Raw genomic sequence first — 15,383 nt, 5'->3', positions numbered from 1 at the left:
TTTCTCTAGCCGCCCTGAAACTGCTGATTAGTCGCTTCAAGCCAACTTTAATTTGACACATATATGCATTATCTCGTCCGCAGCACCGAGGGAAGTATTACAAAATTATTTTAGATTTGGGTTCTTAGCTAGCGCACTTAACGTGCACCATTTTATCACACAGCCAACAATTAATTTTTGGCTGCTCAGGCTTTATTACGTGACGGCATTTGCTTTGGAAGCAGACACCATTTGTTTACTTTGGACCACATTAAAACGAAACAATATCGAAACTTGCAGTTAAATGTACCGCAAGAGCGCAGCCTGCACGCTTAGAACATAGAACTAAACAGCAATACGGACAACGCACGAGAGTAAACAAAAAACAAAATCAAAACAATAGAGTTCCACGACTGTCAGATAACCGTTACCCAGCTAGTGGAAGTGCGAACGAGAAATTTTTACATTTTCTGATATATCTGAAATGGGGGAAAAAAAAGTAAAAAAAAATTTACAAGTTTTCAAAAGTTTGAGCGTGGCAGTTTTGAGCGGAAGTCGATACAAAATTTACAAAAATAAAAAAAAAATTAAAAAATATCAAAACATTCTAGTTTTTATAGTTCCTGAGGTCGAGACTTCCATACGGACAGATGGACGTATAGACGGGCATGACCAGTTCGACTCGGCTATTGTTCTTGATCAAGAATCCTTCAAGATCCTTCCTTCTACATTTTAGATACTTGTCAACGAATCAAGTATACCCTTTTACTCCACGAGTAACGGATAAAAAAGACCAAGGCGCACTAAAAGTTTAATAAATGTTTAAAATTGTGCACTAATCAGAAAAGATTCAATCGCAAATCGAATGCAGTTTTATTTATTATGTATACAAAGGATTAAATTAAACGAATTCATTGAAGCGATGGCTGGTTTTGGCCAAATCAAAACCGTTGACAAACGATTATATATATATTCTGAAATAATTCGAATTAATTTGAATATAAGCACCAAAATATTGCGGGACTACACGAACGGACTCATTCACTTAAATATTTTCGACTGTGTGTTTTATTGCAGACAAATGCAACCATTTTTTGACGAGTAGTATAAATACGGCAGTAACATTACATAAATATTTGCAAAAGGTATTGGCAAAAAGTTATTAATATTCCAAAGTGTTTAGTTCCTTTTCTTATACTAATCATGCAATATTCCAGGTTCTCCTATATAGAAAATCAATAGACTTATACAGGATCAATACTACTGGCTGTAAATCCTTATAAAACAATTAATATATACAATAAGGTAAGCTAAGCACAAAAACATTGTAAATGATTTTGTTTTATATTATTTTACAGAAAGCGTCGTGTGGTCATGTGCAATTTATGTTGTAAAATAATATATTACATAATTGAACTTGAGATAATAATATGTTGGCGACTGCTGTCTCATGTTCCCTTAACATGTTCAAGTACTTATTTGAAACAATATGATAATCAACTCAATTTCGATGGAAACAAATTTATGTTAAATACATCAAAAATATATCAAACTGTAGCCAGTAACTGCTTTTTAGGAAATTCTTTAATGGACGACCGATTCAACTTTTCCTTAAGCAGTTCGCTGAATTGTATATATTTGTAATACTTATTTACTCACCCAGTGACAAAGCGAACTCCATTATCTCAGGCAACACCATAAGGTAAAGTTTCTTTGGTCGCAGATTATTATTACAGGATACAGGTTAAGATAATTAATGGGTAAACTTAAGTCGGTATAAGTCTTGGGTGATTATTGGATCACCCTAGTATCCTTATATGCAGATTCAGCATAAATGCTTTTAGAAGTCGTGCCTGGTTCGCATTGATTCCCGGTATCAGCACTTTGCTGGACGAGCGGTCGGCTTGCCGGCCGTGATTAGCTCGAGTACAGTTTGATAAGTTTCAGTTTAGTTTTGATCACCTTAATAAACAAGAGCACTAGCTGATGTAAAACAACTCCGGGAACAGCCGTTAAAAATCTTTTATCATATTGAAAACTGATTGTGTATCTAGGCCAGCAGTTAAGAAGGGTAGTTCCCCTTCCAACATAATCTTCCTATTCCAACATAGGAACTAAAGACAGCTCCAACCAAACCAAACCGAATCCAGGACACAAAAACATGTAAGTGGGCTGATCAAGTCTGATACAACTTTTAATTACACAGGGAGAAAACAAACAAGTTATGTTTTTATGTCTTAACATATAAAATTTTCAATAAATTGTGACTCTCATTGTTTTTTTTTTTTTTGGTACAGGAATTACTTTTATTTAAAATCTGTCCTAGGTGGACAATAATTAAATGTTATGTGGGGACGTTAACTTAAAGGATACATTATTTTAACAGTATTTTTGGGGGAAGGTGGGCATTCAGTTAAGGGAGAGTTGTGTGTCTTTTTTAACCAGAGTGGGTGTCTTCTTTGTACTGCCAGTGGTGAGATAGAATTTAGCTGCTGGTGAAGTCGAGTGGCTGTTTTCTTCTCAGACGTCTGACGGTTCGACTGTTGTCCAGTAGGTTGATTGCCAGGTGGTTTGGGTGGTTTTCCAGCCTGCTTGCGTATCTTGCGCTGAGCCTTTTGATCTCACCTTTTACTGTTGGGATGCCTAGTTCTATGTGGATAGTGACATTCTCGTGGTAAGGGTGTACGTCAGTGACAATTCTCAGGCATTTGTTCTGGAACTGCTGTATGTTTAGGTGGTTTGAAACATTTGCCGTACCCCACAGCTGTATCCCGTAGGTCCAGATCCTTGTATACCAGGATTTTTGTGCTTAAGCTTTGACTTTCTTCCGATGAGCCGACGTAGTTGTCTCAGACGCAAGTCAGCCTGGTTACGCTTAGCAGTGAGGTGGGGACGCCAAGTGAGCCTTAGATCCATGGGTAAGCCCTAAGTACTTGGGTGTGGGTACATTCTCCTCTGCGCAGAGAGAAAGTAGTTCGTGAGTAAATTTCATTACGATGTTACAGCGTTGCAACCAAGGGCCTATTGCATCCAGTTGACTTTGGATGAAGGCTGTGGCTTGTTCGGGGTCAGAGGCGGTGGCAAGGAAGGCGGTGTGTGTATGTGGCAATGGTTAGGTTCCTGGAGGGAATGGTGGAGAGGTCTGAGGTATAGAGGGTATTGAGATGGGTCCAAGGACGCTGCCTTGTGGTACTCCGGCTCTAATGAGCCTAATCGAGCTCATTGAGCTTTCGCATCTTACTGGAATACTCTATCCTCCGTGTAAGATGTGAGGGTCCAGGGTGCCACAACTTGTCAAACGCCTGTATTACGTCCAGCATGACAGCACAGCAATATTTCTTTTTCTCGAATGCTTCCAGTATTCGCTGAACTAGTCAGTTCCTTTAGGAACGTATGGAAAGAGTACAGCCGTAGAATGCACAGCCTGTCGTTGAGCTCTTTGGTGGCACGATTAAGGGCTGTTTTGTCCCTGGGGTATTTTTTTCAGCCACGAGGGCCACAACTTCTGGAGACCAGATATGGAGGTCTGTTTCAGGAGTTCTCGGGGTTGATGAGGGTGGCGGATTCGCAAACTTCGCAGCGTTGTGCATCCAGTCACAGTGACAGTGACAGTCCAGTCCATTGCGCTGCAGGAATCCATGGAGAGCACTTCCTTCCTCCTGGAACGCTGGTAGCACCGTGTATTGAATTCCACTTCTGATGAGGAAGGCTGCTCCTCCCCTTGCTTTTCCGGATGGGTGGTTGGATTGTCCGGATGGCTGGTTGGCTTGGATGAGGTTGTATCCGCTGATGTTTAATTGGGATTTGTGGCAAAATTGGGCCTGGCTTTGGGAGCAGCTTAAGCCTTGGCCTTTTTATAGACTGGACATCCTCTGTAAGACGCAGGGTGATCAGCTTGGCAGTGAATGCAGTGCGCTTTCTCATCATCCTTCTTTGCGCACTCCTTACAGTCATGAAGGCCTCCACATTTCACGCAGCGAAACTCCCGGAAGCAGTATCGCTGGGTATGTCCAAATCCTTGGCATCTGTAGCATTGTGGCACGTCGTAGAAATTCAGAGGAGGTTCAACCGACCTGCAAATTCTATTAACTTTGAAAACCCCCATATTGTTGCTGGCTGGTTCAAGGTCGGCAAAGAAGATTTCCACGGGTTGCTTGGTTCTTCTGCTTATGGGGTTATGCAGGTCTCTCACGTTATGACCCTGAGTACGAAGCTCTTCTACGAATGCACTTCGGTCTGCTGTGTAATGGAGTCCCTTGATGACTATTCTGTAAGGTCTCTCGTCCTCGGGTTGAAAAGTGCGGTGCCTTTTGTTCTGGGCCACTAGCTGATCACGTAGTGCTGAGTAAGACTCCTTATCTGGCATCATGACTCGAAAGTTGTTGTTCGTTTCCGTCTTATATGTGAATTCATTTCCGGGACCCACTAAGGAAGTGATCATTTTGATCAGCGCGGAAATGATTGTCCCGTTTGGGATAAAAATCGGTGGTGGTGGTCTTCTGCGTTGGCTTGGGCTTAACTCGCATTTTGGAGGCAGATTCCTCTGCCGCTGGTCCGTGTTCGTCATCAGTTTGGTCGTCATTATCCTCTTCGTCGTTCGAGAGGATGGCGAAGGAGTTGTTGGCTAGCTTTTTGCGCAGGGAGGCGCTATTGCTGACTTTTGCTTTGCGGGCGACTTTACGCCTCAGCTCGTCTGGTTCAGAACCGGGATCGGAACTGCTGCTGTCGCTTCCACCTTGAGGGCCTTCCTTCTTGGTGGTCTGGCCAGCTTGGTGACCCGCGGGATGGTTGCCAATCCATATTTTTTTGGGTGGGGTGTGGTAAGCGGGGACTCGACACTGTTGCACGGTATGCCAGCCGCACCAAGCAATGCTTCTGCAAGAGCACTGTGCAGATTAAACTGATAACATGCACTTAAGTGTGCACTGGTGTGGGTGTACAACCGTTAGGCTTCTAGGCTGGGTCAAAGAAAAAGCACGCGACACGTTTAACTGCGTACGAATAGCGAAGTTAGAAAGCATGAAAATAACTTGCTGTCGATCCGTATGCACGTCTGCACTCGCTGAGTGTTCGATCGCTACAAAAATAACAAAATTACATGCTGTCGCATTTAAATATTCGGCCTCCTTGTGCTTAGCGTTAATCAATTAATGGCCTTATGATTTTTTTAGGGCCATATAGGGAAACCAAATTGGAAAGTGATAGTGAAGAAGACATCAACTAGCTCCCAAATTGAATTGCTAATTCATGCCGCATTGGCTAATCAAGAACCGCCAGAGGTAGAAACTTACCAGAGGGTAGCCGTAAAGCCGGGAGCAACACCGTCCGATACACCTTTATACATAGTTAAGTTAATTCCAGATTTTACTGGCATTCAGAATGAATACGTGGCATGGACGCAATCGGCCACCTATGCTTTTAAATTGTTCAAATTTACAATTATTAGAAATAAAATTAAAGGACCAACATAGGGCTTAATTTTAAACCAATTTTGGCTACATTAGACTGATCCTATGCAGATAAAACATCCTTGCACCTATTACGAAAGGGACTTAAGTCGGTCCGTCAAGGCGAACAAAACCGTAACGCACTACTACGATAAGGCCGAACGAAAATTAACACTCGTTGCAAACAATATTGCCATGGCATATGATGATGAAAGAGCTACATTGCATAATACATTGCTGATGCCCTACACGTATTTATTTCCGGTCTAAAAAAAATCCCTAAGGGCTGTTGTTTTTTCAGCACATCCCAAAGACCTGCCATGAGCACTGGCATTAGCAAGAGAGGCCGAGGCCAGTATCGAATGAAGTTCCACTGGCGGGACGAGTTTTAAAAATTTTCATAGATACTGGAGCGGCAAAAAATTATGTAAAGCCCCTAAAGGAGCTAAAAAACATAACTCTTGTCGAATCCCCATTCACTGTTAGTTCCATTCACGGCTCCAGTAAAGTAGAAGAAATGTGCTTAATTGCACATTTGCCCTAACGTCCCCCTTCTTTTTACTTGATACCATTTACTTGATACAGTGGAAACGTATCGAAAAATTGAAAATACCATGAATGCGGTGCTGTGAACTTCACATATCGATGACGTAGAAGTCCCAAGTTCGGTGAAAACTTTTTTTTTTTTTTTTTTTGTATAAAGCGTACCGTAAAGTACCATAACATTGCAATTAAACATATAAATAATATAACCAAACTTCTCACTTATCGCGAGAGGACTAACAACAAAATCTCAAACATCGATCTGTCCAATTGTTTTGGCAAAGCACTTTTTTTTAAGCCTTCTTAGAGGCCTGACAGGGAGTAGGCGTCTTGCCAGCATGCTGTGCTGTCTTGCAAGCCTATCACTGTATCTGCTTGTGTGCCTTGAGATCTGCTCTTCCACTGTATGCAGAGTGTTCGTAGTATGGACAGTTGGTGATGGCACGCATTGCACGATTTTGCAAGACCTCTATGCGTTTATAGTTGGATTTTGCAGCAATACCCCAGATCTGCACTCCATATAGCCTGATCGGGGCTATACAGTGGACGTAGACTGCCCTTTTGGCTCTAAGTGTCATGGTGCTTCTTCTGTTAATCAACCATCGCAGTTGTTGCATTCTCTGACCGCATCTCCGAGCCGTAGCTTTTAAGTGTGGGCCAAAGGTCAACCGTTATGTGAATTCAGCCTTAAGTTCCATCCACCAGCCAAAGTATTGAGATACTTTTGGAAGCCACGTGCTGCCTCAGTGTAAGAACTGGAGCTGTACAACAAGCTCTCATGTAGCAAGGGGTCGAGTAGGTGCTTCTGACCCTGACCATGAACTTCCTATCTTCCAGGTAAGATTTCAGGACACCATAGTATACTGCTGGAAGCAGCTTTTTTATTTTGCAGAGTAGGCCGATATGCCAGACTCTGTCAAATGCTTGCTGCATGTCAATGAATACAGCGTTGCAGTATTCCAAGTCGACAAACGCCTGTAGAATGTGCTTAGCCAATCTGTGAACCTGCTCCACAGTGCTGTGTCCCTGTCGAAATCCAAACTGGTGATCTGGGAGGATATGGCGCTCCTTAATAAAGTCACCTATTCTGTTGGAAATCAGCAATCAGTCTTTCTTAGATAGCGAAGACAAGAGACTTATGGGCCGATACGATTCCGGATCCTCTTCAGGTTTCCCAGGCTTATGTATCATAAGAATTGCTGCCATTTTCCACTGCTTTGGAAAGGACTGCACCCTAAATATGGCGTTAAATATTTTCGCCATGTATAGAATAGCTCGGAGAGGTAGCGCTTTTAACGTGGCATTAGAGACATTGTCGATGCCAGGAGTCCTCTTTATTGGCATTGATTTAATGACTTCGGCAATTTCCTCAACCCTGATTGGTTTAATAGGTAGCGACATCTGTAGGGGTATCTCTAGGCTGTCAAGCGTCTCTCGATTCTGCTCCATTGTAGCGAATTGGTAATAGGTGAACCTAGCCTCTCTTGTTAGGGATATTCCATAGGGGGTGCCTGTCTCAGGAACAGAAGGCGTAGAGGCGGTCGCAGCGCTGTACTTTGTGTAAGGTGATCAGCAGCCATTTCAATTTCTTCACCAGAATTTAGCGTAATATTCAACGGAATCATGCTCTCCAGTTGTTGGCTAAAAGCGAGCGGATCAGTGTGCTTGGTGACTAGCCGTGGATTTGGATTAACATGGGTACGATCTGTCACAATGCTGATGATCAAAGGCAAGTGATCGGAGTCCAGATCCCAACCTTGTGTTATATTTGTTAGGGAATCTGGAATACCATGATGCACTGCAAAGTCAATGCAGGAAGGCGTATAACTGGGTACATAAGGATACCTAGCTGGCGTACCAGTTGCAAGAATCTTAGCCCCAGTGACAGAGATGGCTTCTGCTAGCTCACGCCCACGGGGTGAATTGTAGGTGTCGCCCCAAAGCCAATGTCGGGCGTTCCATTCGCCACCAATCAAATTCCTTTGGCCGTAAGAGCGTATTATGTCAGTAAATTGTCTTTCATCGATTCTAACACTGGGAGGACAGTAAATGGCGCCGAACTGCACGTCACCTAGTCCTGTAGCTACTTTTACTGTTGACATTTGTGTGTTGCGTGTCTCTATGACCCTTTCCGGAAAATGACGAAGAGTTGTCCTAACAAACACGGCTGCTCCACGAACGCTATTATTATTTTGCGATGGCCTAAATGTTGGATAGAAGGCATATCCATATATCTTTACAGTATCCCCTCTTTTAATATAATATTAAGTTCCGTCACAAGAAGAATGTCCACGCTATTATTGTGCGCGAAAAGCTCAATTTCTTTAGCTTTTCTTGAAATGCCGTTAGCATTCCAAATAAGAATCTTTAGTGGATTCATTGTGAGTGTGAAGCGTTGTTATAAAGCTGGTAGGTATGTTCATTCCCAGCTCCTTGCTTTAACATGGTGGCAATTTCAAATACCATTTTTTCAAGTTTTTGGTTTGATTGGTTTGATTTCTATGATGTTGCTGATCTTGTTGCTGCTGTTGCAACCATATAAGAAACTGATGTTGTTGTTGTTATTGCATTTCCTGTTGCCATTCTTGGAACTGTTGTTGTTGCTGTTGTAACAATGCTTGAACGTCAAATGAATTATTTTGCTGAATGTTCAGTCGTTGCTGCTGCGATAACTGTTGCGTTTGTAAGTTATATTATAAACGTCGCTGAGCTGGTCCATCCTTGGAGGGCGTTTTATTAGAATATTCTTTTGCTACTGTGGCATAGGATACTTTTGTATTTACCCCAGGGCCTATAGATGGTTGATGTTGTACCATATTTGGGTGTTGTTGTGTTGGTTGCTGATGTTCTGTTGATTGGTTGGTACTCTTACGGCGATTAAGCTGCACGGAAGGAAACTGTTGCTGATCTCTATGGTTGAACCCATGATTATTTCTATTTAAATGATTCGCCTTCTTTGCAGGCCCCATAGATCTGCGGAGAAGCTCCTGGTACTTATGGCAACCTTTATAACTAGCCATGTGATCGTGAGAACAGTGATAGCATGTGGGCAGAGCATCTACAGGACGTGATTTTGGTGATTTTCGCCACACCTGGCACAATTTGGATGTCCTTTCGATCTGTATTTTCTGTCGGCAAAAGGTCTTTACATGGTATATTTCATTAATATTAGGGCAGGGCTTAATGTAAATAAAAAAAATATTAAGTTTTTCATCTTTATTAATCCTTGAACTAGGGTTGTGAATGTGAAAACATTCATGGTTTTGTGTGCTGTGATGTAAGTCCCTTACTACAATATACTGCATATAGCTAATTTTTCTGTATGTGTCACTGTCTTTGTGAAATATTCTGACTGTTTCCCCTTGGTTAACTTTGACTACAACGTTATCTAGATTTGCCTTTTCTTTTATAAGCTCAAATAGAGCATTAAAGTTGCTAATATTAACAATTTGGTGGTTCTTTAGAATCTTCGTTAGATGTTTCCTGAGATTTACTGGCAGAATTGATTTCTGCAGATTAAAGTTCGTCCATGTGTTCACTAACATCATCGGCACCCTCAAACATCATGTCTTTCCCGTTTTCATCATTAGTATAGATGTCCGTGTCGAGAATGGCAAATCTGTTACTAGAGCTTGCTTTCTGGTTACTTGTGGGGACCAAGTGCAGATCCTGGGTACTGCTCACTCTTTTCGGGTTAAAGATGGGAGACAGTGGCTTTGCATTTTTTCTCTTGCCTGCTTTCCGATTTTGATCATCCAGTAATCTTCTGGCAGCATCGCTTAGGCTTTTTGCTGCAATGTCGGGACTGGTCAATTGGAAACATTCTTGATTTATTACAATTGAACCAGAACCACTGTTGTTGTGGTGAGACTACTTCTTTGAGACTTATTGCATGTAATGCGTTGAATTTCGGATCGGCACTCATCTCTAATCTTACTAGGTCATTTTCCAGCTATTGAGAACATTTTTTCATGATCAATCTGCTTCTTTATAAGCTGAGAGTCATCGAAACTGTTTTCATTCCTTGTTTTTATATTAAGCCTTAATATTCAGCACTTCACCTGATGCACTTTTTGTTTTTGTCAAACTGCCGACACCGCCGAAAGCAGCGCCCAAATAAATGATTTGTGCTATCTTGAACACAAAAGGGAATGCAGCGATAAGCAAAATAGACATTCACTTTTGCATGAACGCGACACAACCGATCTCTTTGAATCTACATAAACTTTTCCGGTGAAAGCTAAATTCAAAAAAAAAAAAAAAAAAAAAAGTGTTTTCGCTAACGAGGCGCTTCCATTTACACCTCCATCATTGTCATTCGTACGGAGACTAACCAACTCGTATATTTCAAGATATATCCTTACCTCATGGGAGCATCGGATTTCGTTAACACAGAAATCAAACAGATGTTAAAGGATGGCATTATCCGGCCTTTCAACAGCCCAAAATGAGTTGTTGACAAAAACTGATGCCGACGGAAACAGAAAAAACAGACTGGTGATCGATTTTAGGAAACTGAATGAACGAACCATCGCCGATCAGTACCCTATGCCAAGAATTCCTATGATTCTAGCGAACTTTGGAAAGGCAAAATTTTGTACTACCCTAGCCTTAAAATCGGGGTACCACCAGATTTATCTGTCCGAAAAAGACCGCGAAAAAACTGCCTTCTCCATGAACGGAGGAAAGTATGAAGTTCCTGGGTCGATTGTGGGACGCCGAATATGACTCGGACCCAACCAGGTAACCTAATAAATCAAGTGAATGATTCACACTCTCAAATGCTTTACTAAAATCAGTGTAGATGACATCTGTTGAAAAATTATTTTTGAACCCTTGTTTTATGAACGAAGTAAGGAAGGAAGGAAGTAGCCAATAGGTTACAATTTGTTGACCTGCATTTCGTAAAATGCTGACATTGAGATATAATTGACCTAGAAAGTTGACCTAGAACTGGCTATGTCCGTCTGTCCGTCCGTCTTAAACTGCGAACCTAGCGCGGAAATGAGATCATCAGCTCGACAAAAACTAGTCACACCAACCAGATGTAGGTCCTTATCACTTGCTTGAACATCCAACAAGTCATTTTTGGCTGCTCAGGATTTATAACATAAAGGCATTTTTTTGGAAGCAGACAACATTTGTTTGCATCATTTTTTTGATTCGGACCACAAGATAGACACTTGCAAGCGAGCAATTAAATATACTGCAAAAGCGCAGTCTGCACGCTTAGAACTTTAGATTTTGTGTGGGAACGTAAATGTGCATACAAAAACAACACTACGGACAACGCACGAAAGAGAGAGTAAGCAGAACACAAAATCAAATAAAACCAATAAGCTCAAAAGGCTTAAAAAATTTGTTGGAGCACAAATCAGAATAGATTCACTCGCAAAACGTTAAACATAATTTTTTAAGAATATGTTAAAGACAACCGCTGGTTTTGTCGAAGTCAAAAATAAATTCTGAGCTTAAAAAATACCAGACCGTTCGCTTTTAGTGCTATATTTCCTGAGCTGATTCATAAAGACATTGCTTTACCTTACATCGATGACGTCTTTATTCCAGCTTTGAGCGAAGAAAATGCAGTTTTGAAAGAAGTTATTGACACTTGCGGAGAATATGGTATAGAGCCAAATCTAAAAAAATTTTTTTTTCTTAAGGACGCGTATTGAGTTTCTTGGCCTTCATCATCAAGAGGCAGAGGATTTATCCAACCGCTGGAAAAATGTATGCAGTAGTACAAATCAATTCACCTCAATTCTTGAAGCAAATGAAGAGTTTTTTGGGACTGACAAGCTACTTTCGAAAATTTATTAGGGGCTATGCCATTATTTCCAAAACTCTGACTGACCTCAGAAATGACAACACCAAATTTATCATGGGTCTGATGAAAGAAACTGCCGTAGAGGATCACCATCAATATTCCTGTCATGAGCATCTATAATTAAAAAACATACAACTAGTGTACACACAGATGCTTCCATCCTCGTATTTGGTGTTATTCTATTGCAAAAATCTCCAGATGTCGGTCAGATGCATCCAGCTTATTTTATGAGTAAAAATACAACTGATGCTTAACGGAAATATGCTCGTAATTGAGCTCTCACTCACTCACGAAGCACTCACAAGATTCAAATTGTACGAGTATCTTCTAGGCATCCAGATAATTACCGATTGAACCGCCTTCACAAAAACGTTATTTATTTTTACAATAGTGTGATTATAAAGTGGAGTACTCTGAAGAAATTCAAAACTCACTCGATGGAGAGTAAAATTGTCCGGATTTGATTTTGACATTAAGTATTTAAAAGAAAAAGAAGATTACGTAGCGGACGCTCTATCCAGAATAAAACTTGAGGAGATATACTTGAGTGAACAAGCCCAACATAGTGCAAAAGAGGACAATACGAATTTAATATTTATTACAGAAAGGCCTCTAAATACATTTTACAGACAATTAATATTTTCGAAAGGAACACTACTCTTTAAAGCCACAAAAATTATAAAATATAATTTATTTATAATTTATAATTATTATAAAAACCACATCATTCAAATATTTTACGATATTATGACTAGAGAAAAAGCTTAACAATATTTAATAGACCATTTTGTGGTAAAAAAAAAAGCGTTGTATATAGAGAGTAACGCACATTTCGAAATCATCAGGCTGCACCCAAACTATCCAAATATACCACAATTTTACGTAGCACAATTTAGCTGAAAAACATAACCAATTATGCAGAATTAAAATAAAACTACTAAACTTTTCGGGGAGACTTACTATTTCCATAATAGCCAGCTACTTATCCGGAATATATTATAATTGAAAGCAGTATTTGCAATCTTGCAAAAACAGATTTTCGAAAGAAAAATAATCCACTTTCAATTTCACAGGCACCTGACACCTGATGATATTATTGCTTATGATGACACACAGATGTTCATGGACAGCAAATTCAAATTAATAATATCGACAGCAACCGCGGTTATCTACTTTTTTCTGATAAACCAGTCCAGATACCTTCCTCCTATGAACATCATTATTTGAGAATCAACTTAACTGAAATATACATCGTAGCTGATTATTTTGAGCAAAGGCCACGTACCGACTAACATGCACCCCAGGTCAATTTTTTTACAATAAAATGAAAAGAAAACAACAACCGGAACAACATAGAAATAAACGGGGACCTATTAATGTCGTGGGCTCAGTTTTTAAATATATATTTGGCACGCTTGATGAAAATGATCGAGTAGAAATACAAGAGAAACTTAACATAAACGCCCATAACTCAGTAAAATTACATGATCTTAACGACGCTATACGATTGATAAATGACAGAATGCAAAAGATACAGAATTATGAAAATGACAACAGCATTATGTAAATTAAACCAAATACGTTTGTATTATAAAATGGTTCTTTTATTAGAGCCAACTGCTCTGAACTCTGGTCTGTTTCGAACTAAAGACAAATCAAATTTATTTAGGCCGCCAAGTCTTCGGTTGGAGGCAGCGGACTCAGCAGAGCGCTTAGTCAGCGCCTCGTGCCGTTTGGAGTTTCCTGCCTTCAACGGTCACCCAGCGCGCACATGCCCGCCTCGCATTACGCTGACCCTGACGCTAAAGCGAAATGCGTTACTGGGCTGGCTCAGCGTCGTCGATGTTATTGTTGGCACATCCTATCTTGGAAGGCATTTCGGCGAGTCGTTGCACCCCTCTGACTTGCTCGTGTTAACTCCTCCTTGTCTTAAGATGAAGTCGTCCCCGGATTCAATGGTCTTAGACGGTTGTTGACGAATGGCTTTCAGACGGTAGATGAGAAAGATGATGACCAGGGTTATTGAGGCTGTGGAGGAGACAGATCAAAAGATCCAGGTGTTGCCTGATGGCAGTCTGGATTGAAGGTGGTTGATGTGCTGCAGATTTTTAACGCTCATTCCGTGAATTAATGACAGACTAAGGCGCTCTAGATGTCTCAGAACGTTTACTTGAGCCAAACTGCGGCCTTCTTCTTTGATGTTCCGATATGATACCAGGTAAGTTCCTGATATTATCCGGCTTATTCCCTTTTCGTCGGTGATATTTATCGTTACATCGTTGGTGATGAGCATTCCCTCGTCGATCATGGTGACTGGGTCCAAGTGTCCAGGCTGGGTGTTGCAATGGGCGACCATGCCAGAGATTCTATTTTCATGCTGTACCGGGAATATTCTTATTTTTCTACAAGTTAACAAAGGCTTCGGAAATTTTAATAAAAAGTACAAAAGGTCTCGATTTTGAAAAGTTTTTATGCTAGCTACCTCTAAAATATCTGGCACGCTAACGTTTGTGGGATGTTTACTTTCAATCTCTTTTACGTCAACGTCAATCAAGATTATTGGACTTATTACGTTTCATTTGGAAAGGGTGATTGCAAGTATTAAATTTTCAAGTTCTTGGATTACAACACGGTTTTTTGCCAAAATCGTCTCGTACAAATGTTCTGTGTCTAAGCTGTCTGATTTTAGAATAGAATTCATGGATGAGGTCAGTGTGTTTAATTGCAATTGTATTTTGTCGTTTATTTCTATCTGTCCGTTTACCGAGTCCCTTAGCTGTCCCTGTCTAAGCCTCACCTAGTCCCAGTCGTCAGAGTCAGGTGTCCCCGCTATTGCTTTCAAAGCAGTCCCTATAAAATTAAGACTACGGGCATGTCGGTGACGCACCTTTAGTGTGTCCAGAAGAGTCTGTATTCGTTCCAAGTCCGTTTCAAGTACCCTTCTCATGTGCTCCTTCACAAAGAAGTCCATCGCGTGTTTCGTCTCGTCCGCGTAATATGTCCCATGTAACTGTACTCGTCCCATAAAGTAACGTCTCCGTCCATTATTGGTATGTGGTTAGCGTGTGAGTATTCGTTTAGTTTTATGGTTCAGGAGGGAGTTGTCAGTAGGACTAACCAAGTAGGAGCACCAAGTTTCCTAACCTAAGTGCGAAAAATTTAAAATATAGAGAGTAACAAACGTCACTAAAGTATAAAAAGGTGATAATATGAAAAAATGTATAAAAAATATAAAATTAAATTGGGCACCCTCTTACCGAAGGATGTCCTTATGGACCGCCCTCCCTTTAATAAGCACTGTCGTGCCCAGATCAGCCTCAGTGACCTCTTCTGAGCAGAGTGGCGTTAGTTTGGTACCCAGGCGTATGTTGGTTTTTAACCAGACTTTTTCACATACTTGGTACTGCTTATTGCTTTTGTGTGCATTTCAGTACCTAAGTGTTTTCTCTTGAGCCTCTTTGATTTGGTCTCTTATTGTGCTCGCAAGATCTAGTGGAATAGCGTGAACTATTTCATAAGGCTTTTTATTTGTAACCGAGTGGACATTTCTGTTATATTCTATTGTTGCAAATAGAATAAGGTCGGTC

General features: G+C 40.8%; 1 protein-coding gene across 3 annotated transcripts in view; it reads left to right on the top strand.

Annotated features, from left to right (window-relative positions):
* The window catches only part of LOC26526255 (unconventional myosin-VIIa), a 713,556-nt gene that overhangs the window by 52,576 nt on the left and 645,597 nt on the right, over positions 1–15,383 (top strand). For all 3 annotated transcript variants that reach the window (XM_026976734.1, XM_026976731.1, XM_026976733.1), the window contains one exon: positions 1,222–1,284. In XM_026976734.1, the coding sequence (XP_026832535.1) occupies positions 1,222–1,284 (63 nt within the window). The remainder of the gene's footprint in view (positions 1–1,221; positions 1,285–15,383) is intronic.

The sequence above is a fragment of the Drosophila erecta genome, unplaced genomic scaffold, assembly GCF_003286155.1.
Source record: "Drosophila erecta strain 14021-0224.00,06,07 unplaced genomic scaffold, DereRS2 tig00000021-arrow-pilon, whole genome shotgun sequence".
Taxonomy (NCBI): Eukaryota; Metazoa; Arthropoda; class Insecta; order Diptera; family Drosophilidae; genus Drosophila; species Drosophila erecta.
The sequence above is the reverse complement of the archived record's forward strand: the minus strand, read 5'-3'. Positions and strand labels throughout refer to the sequence as shown.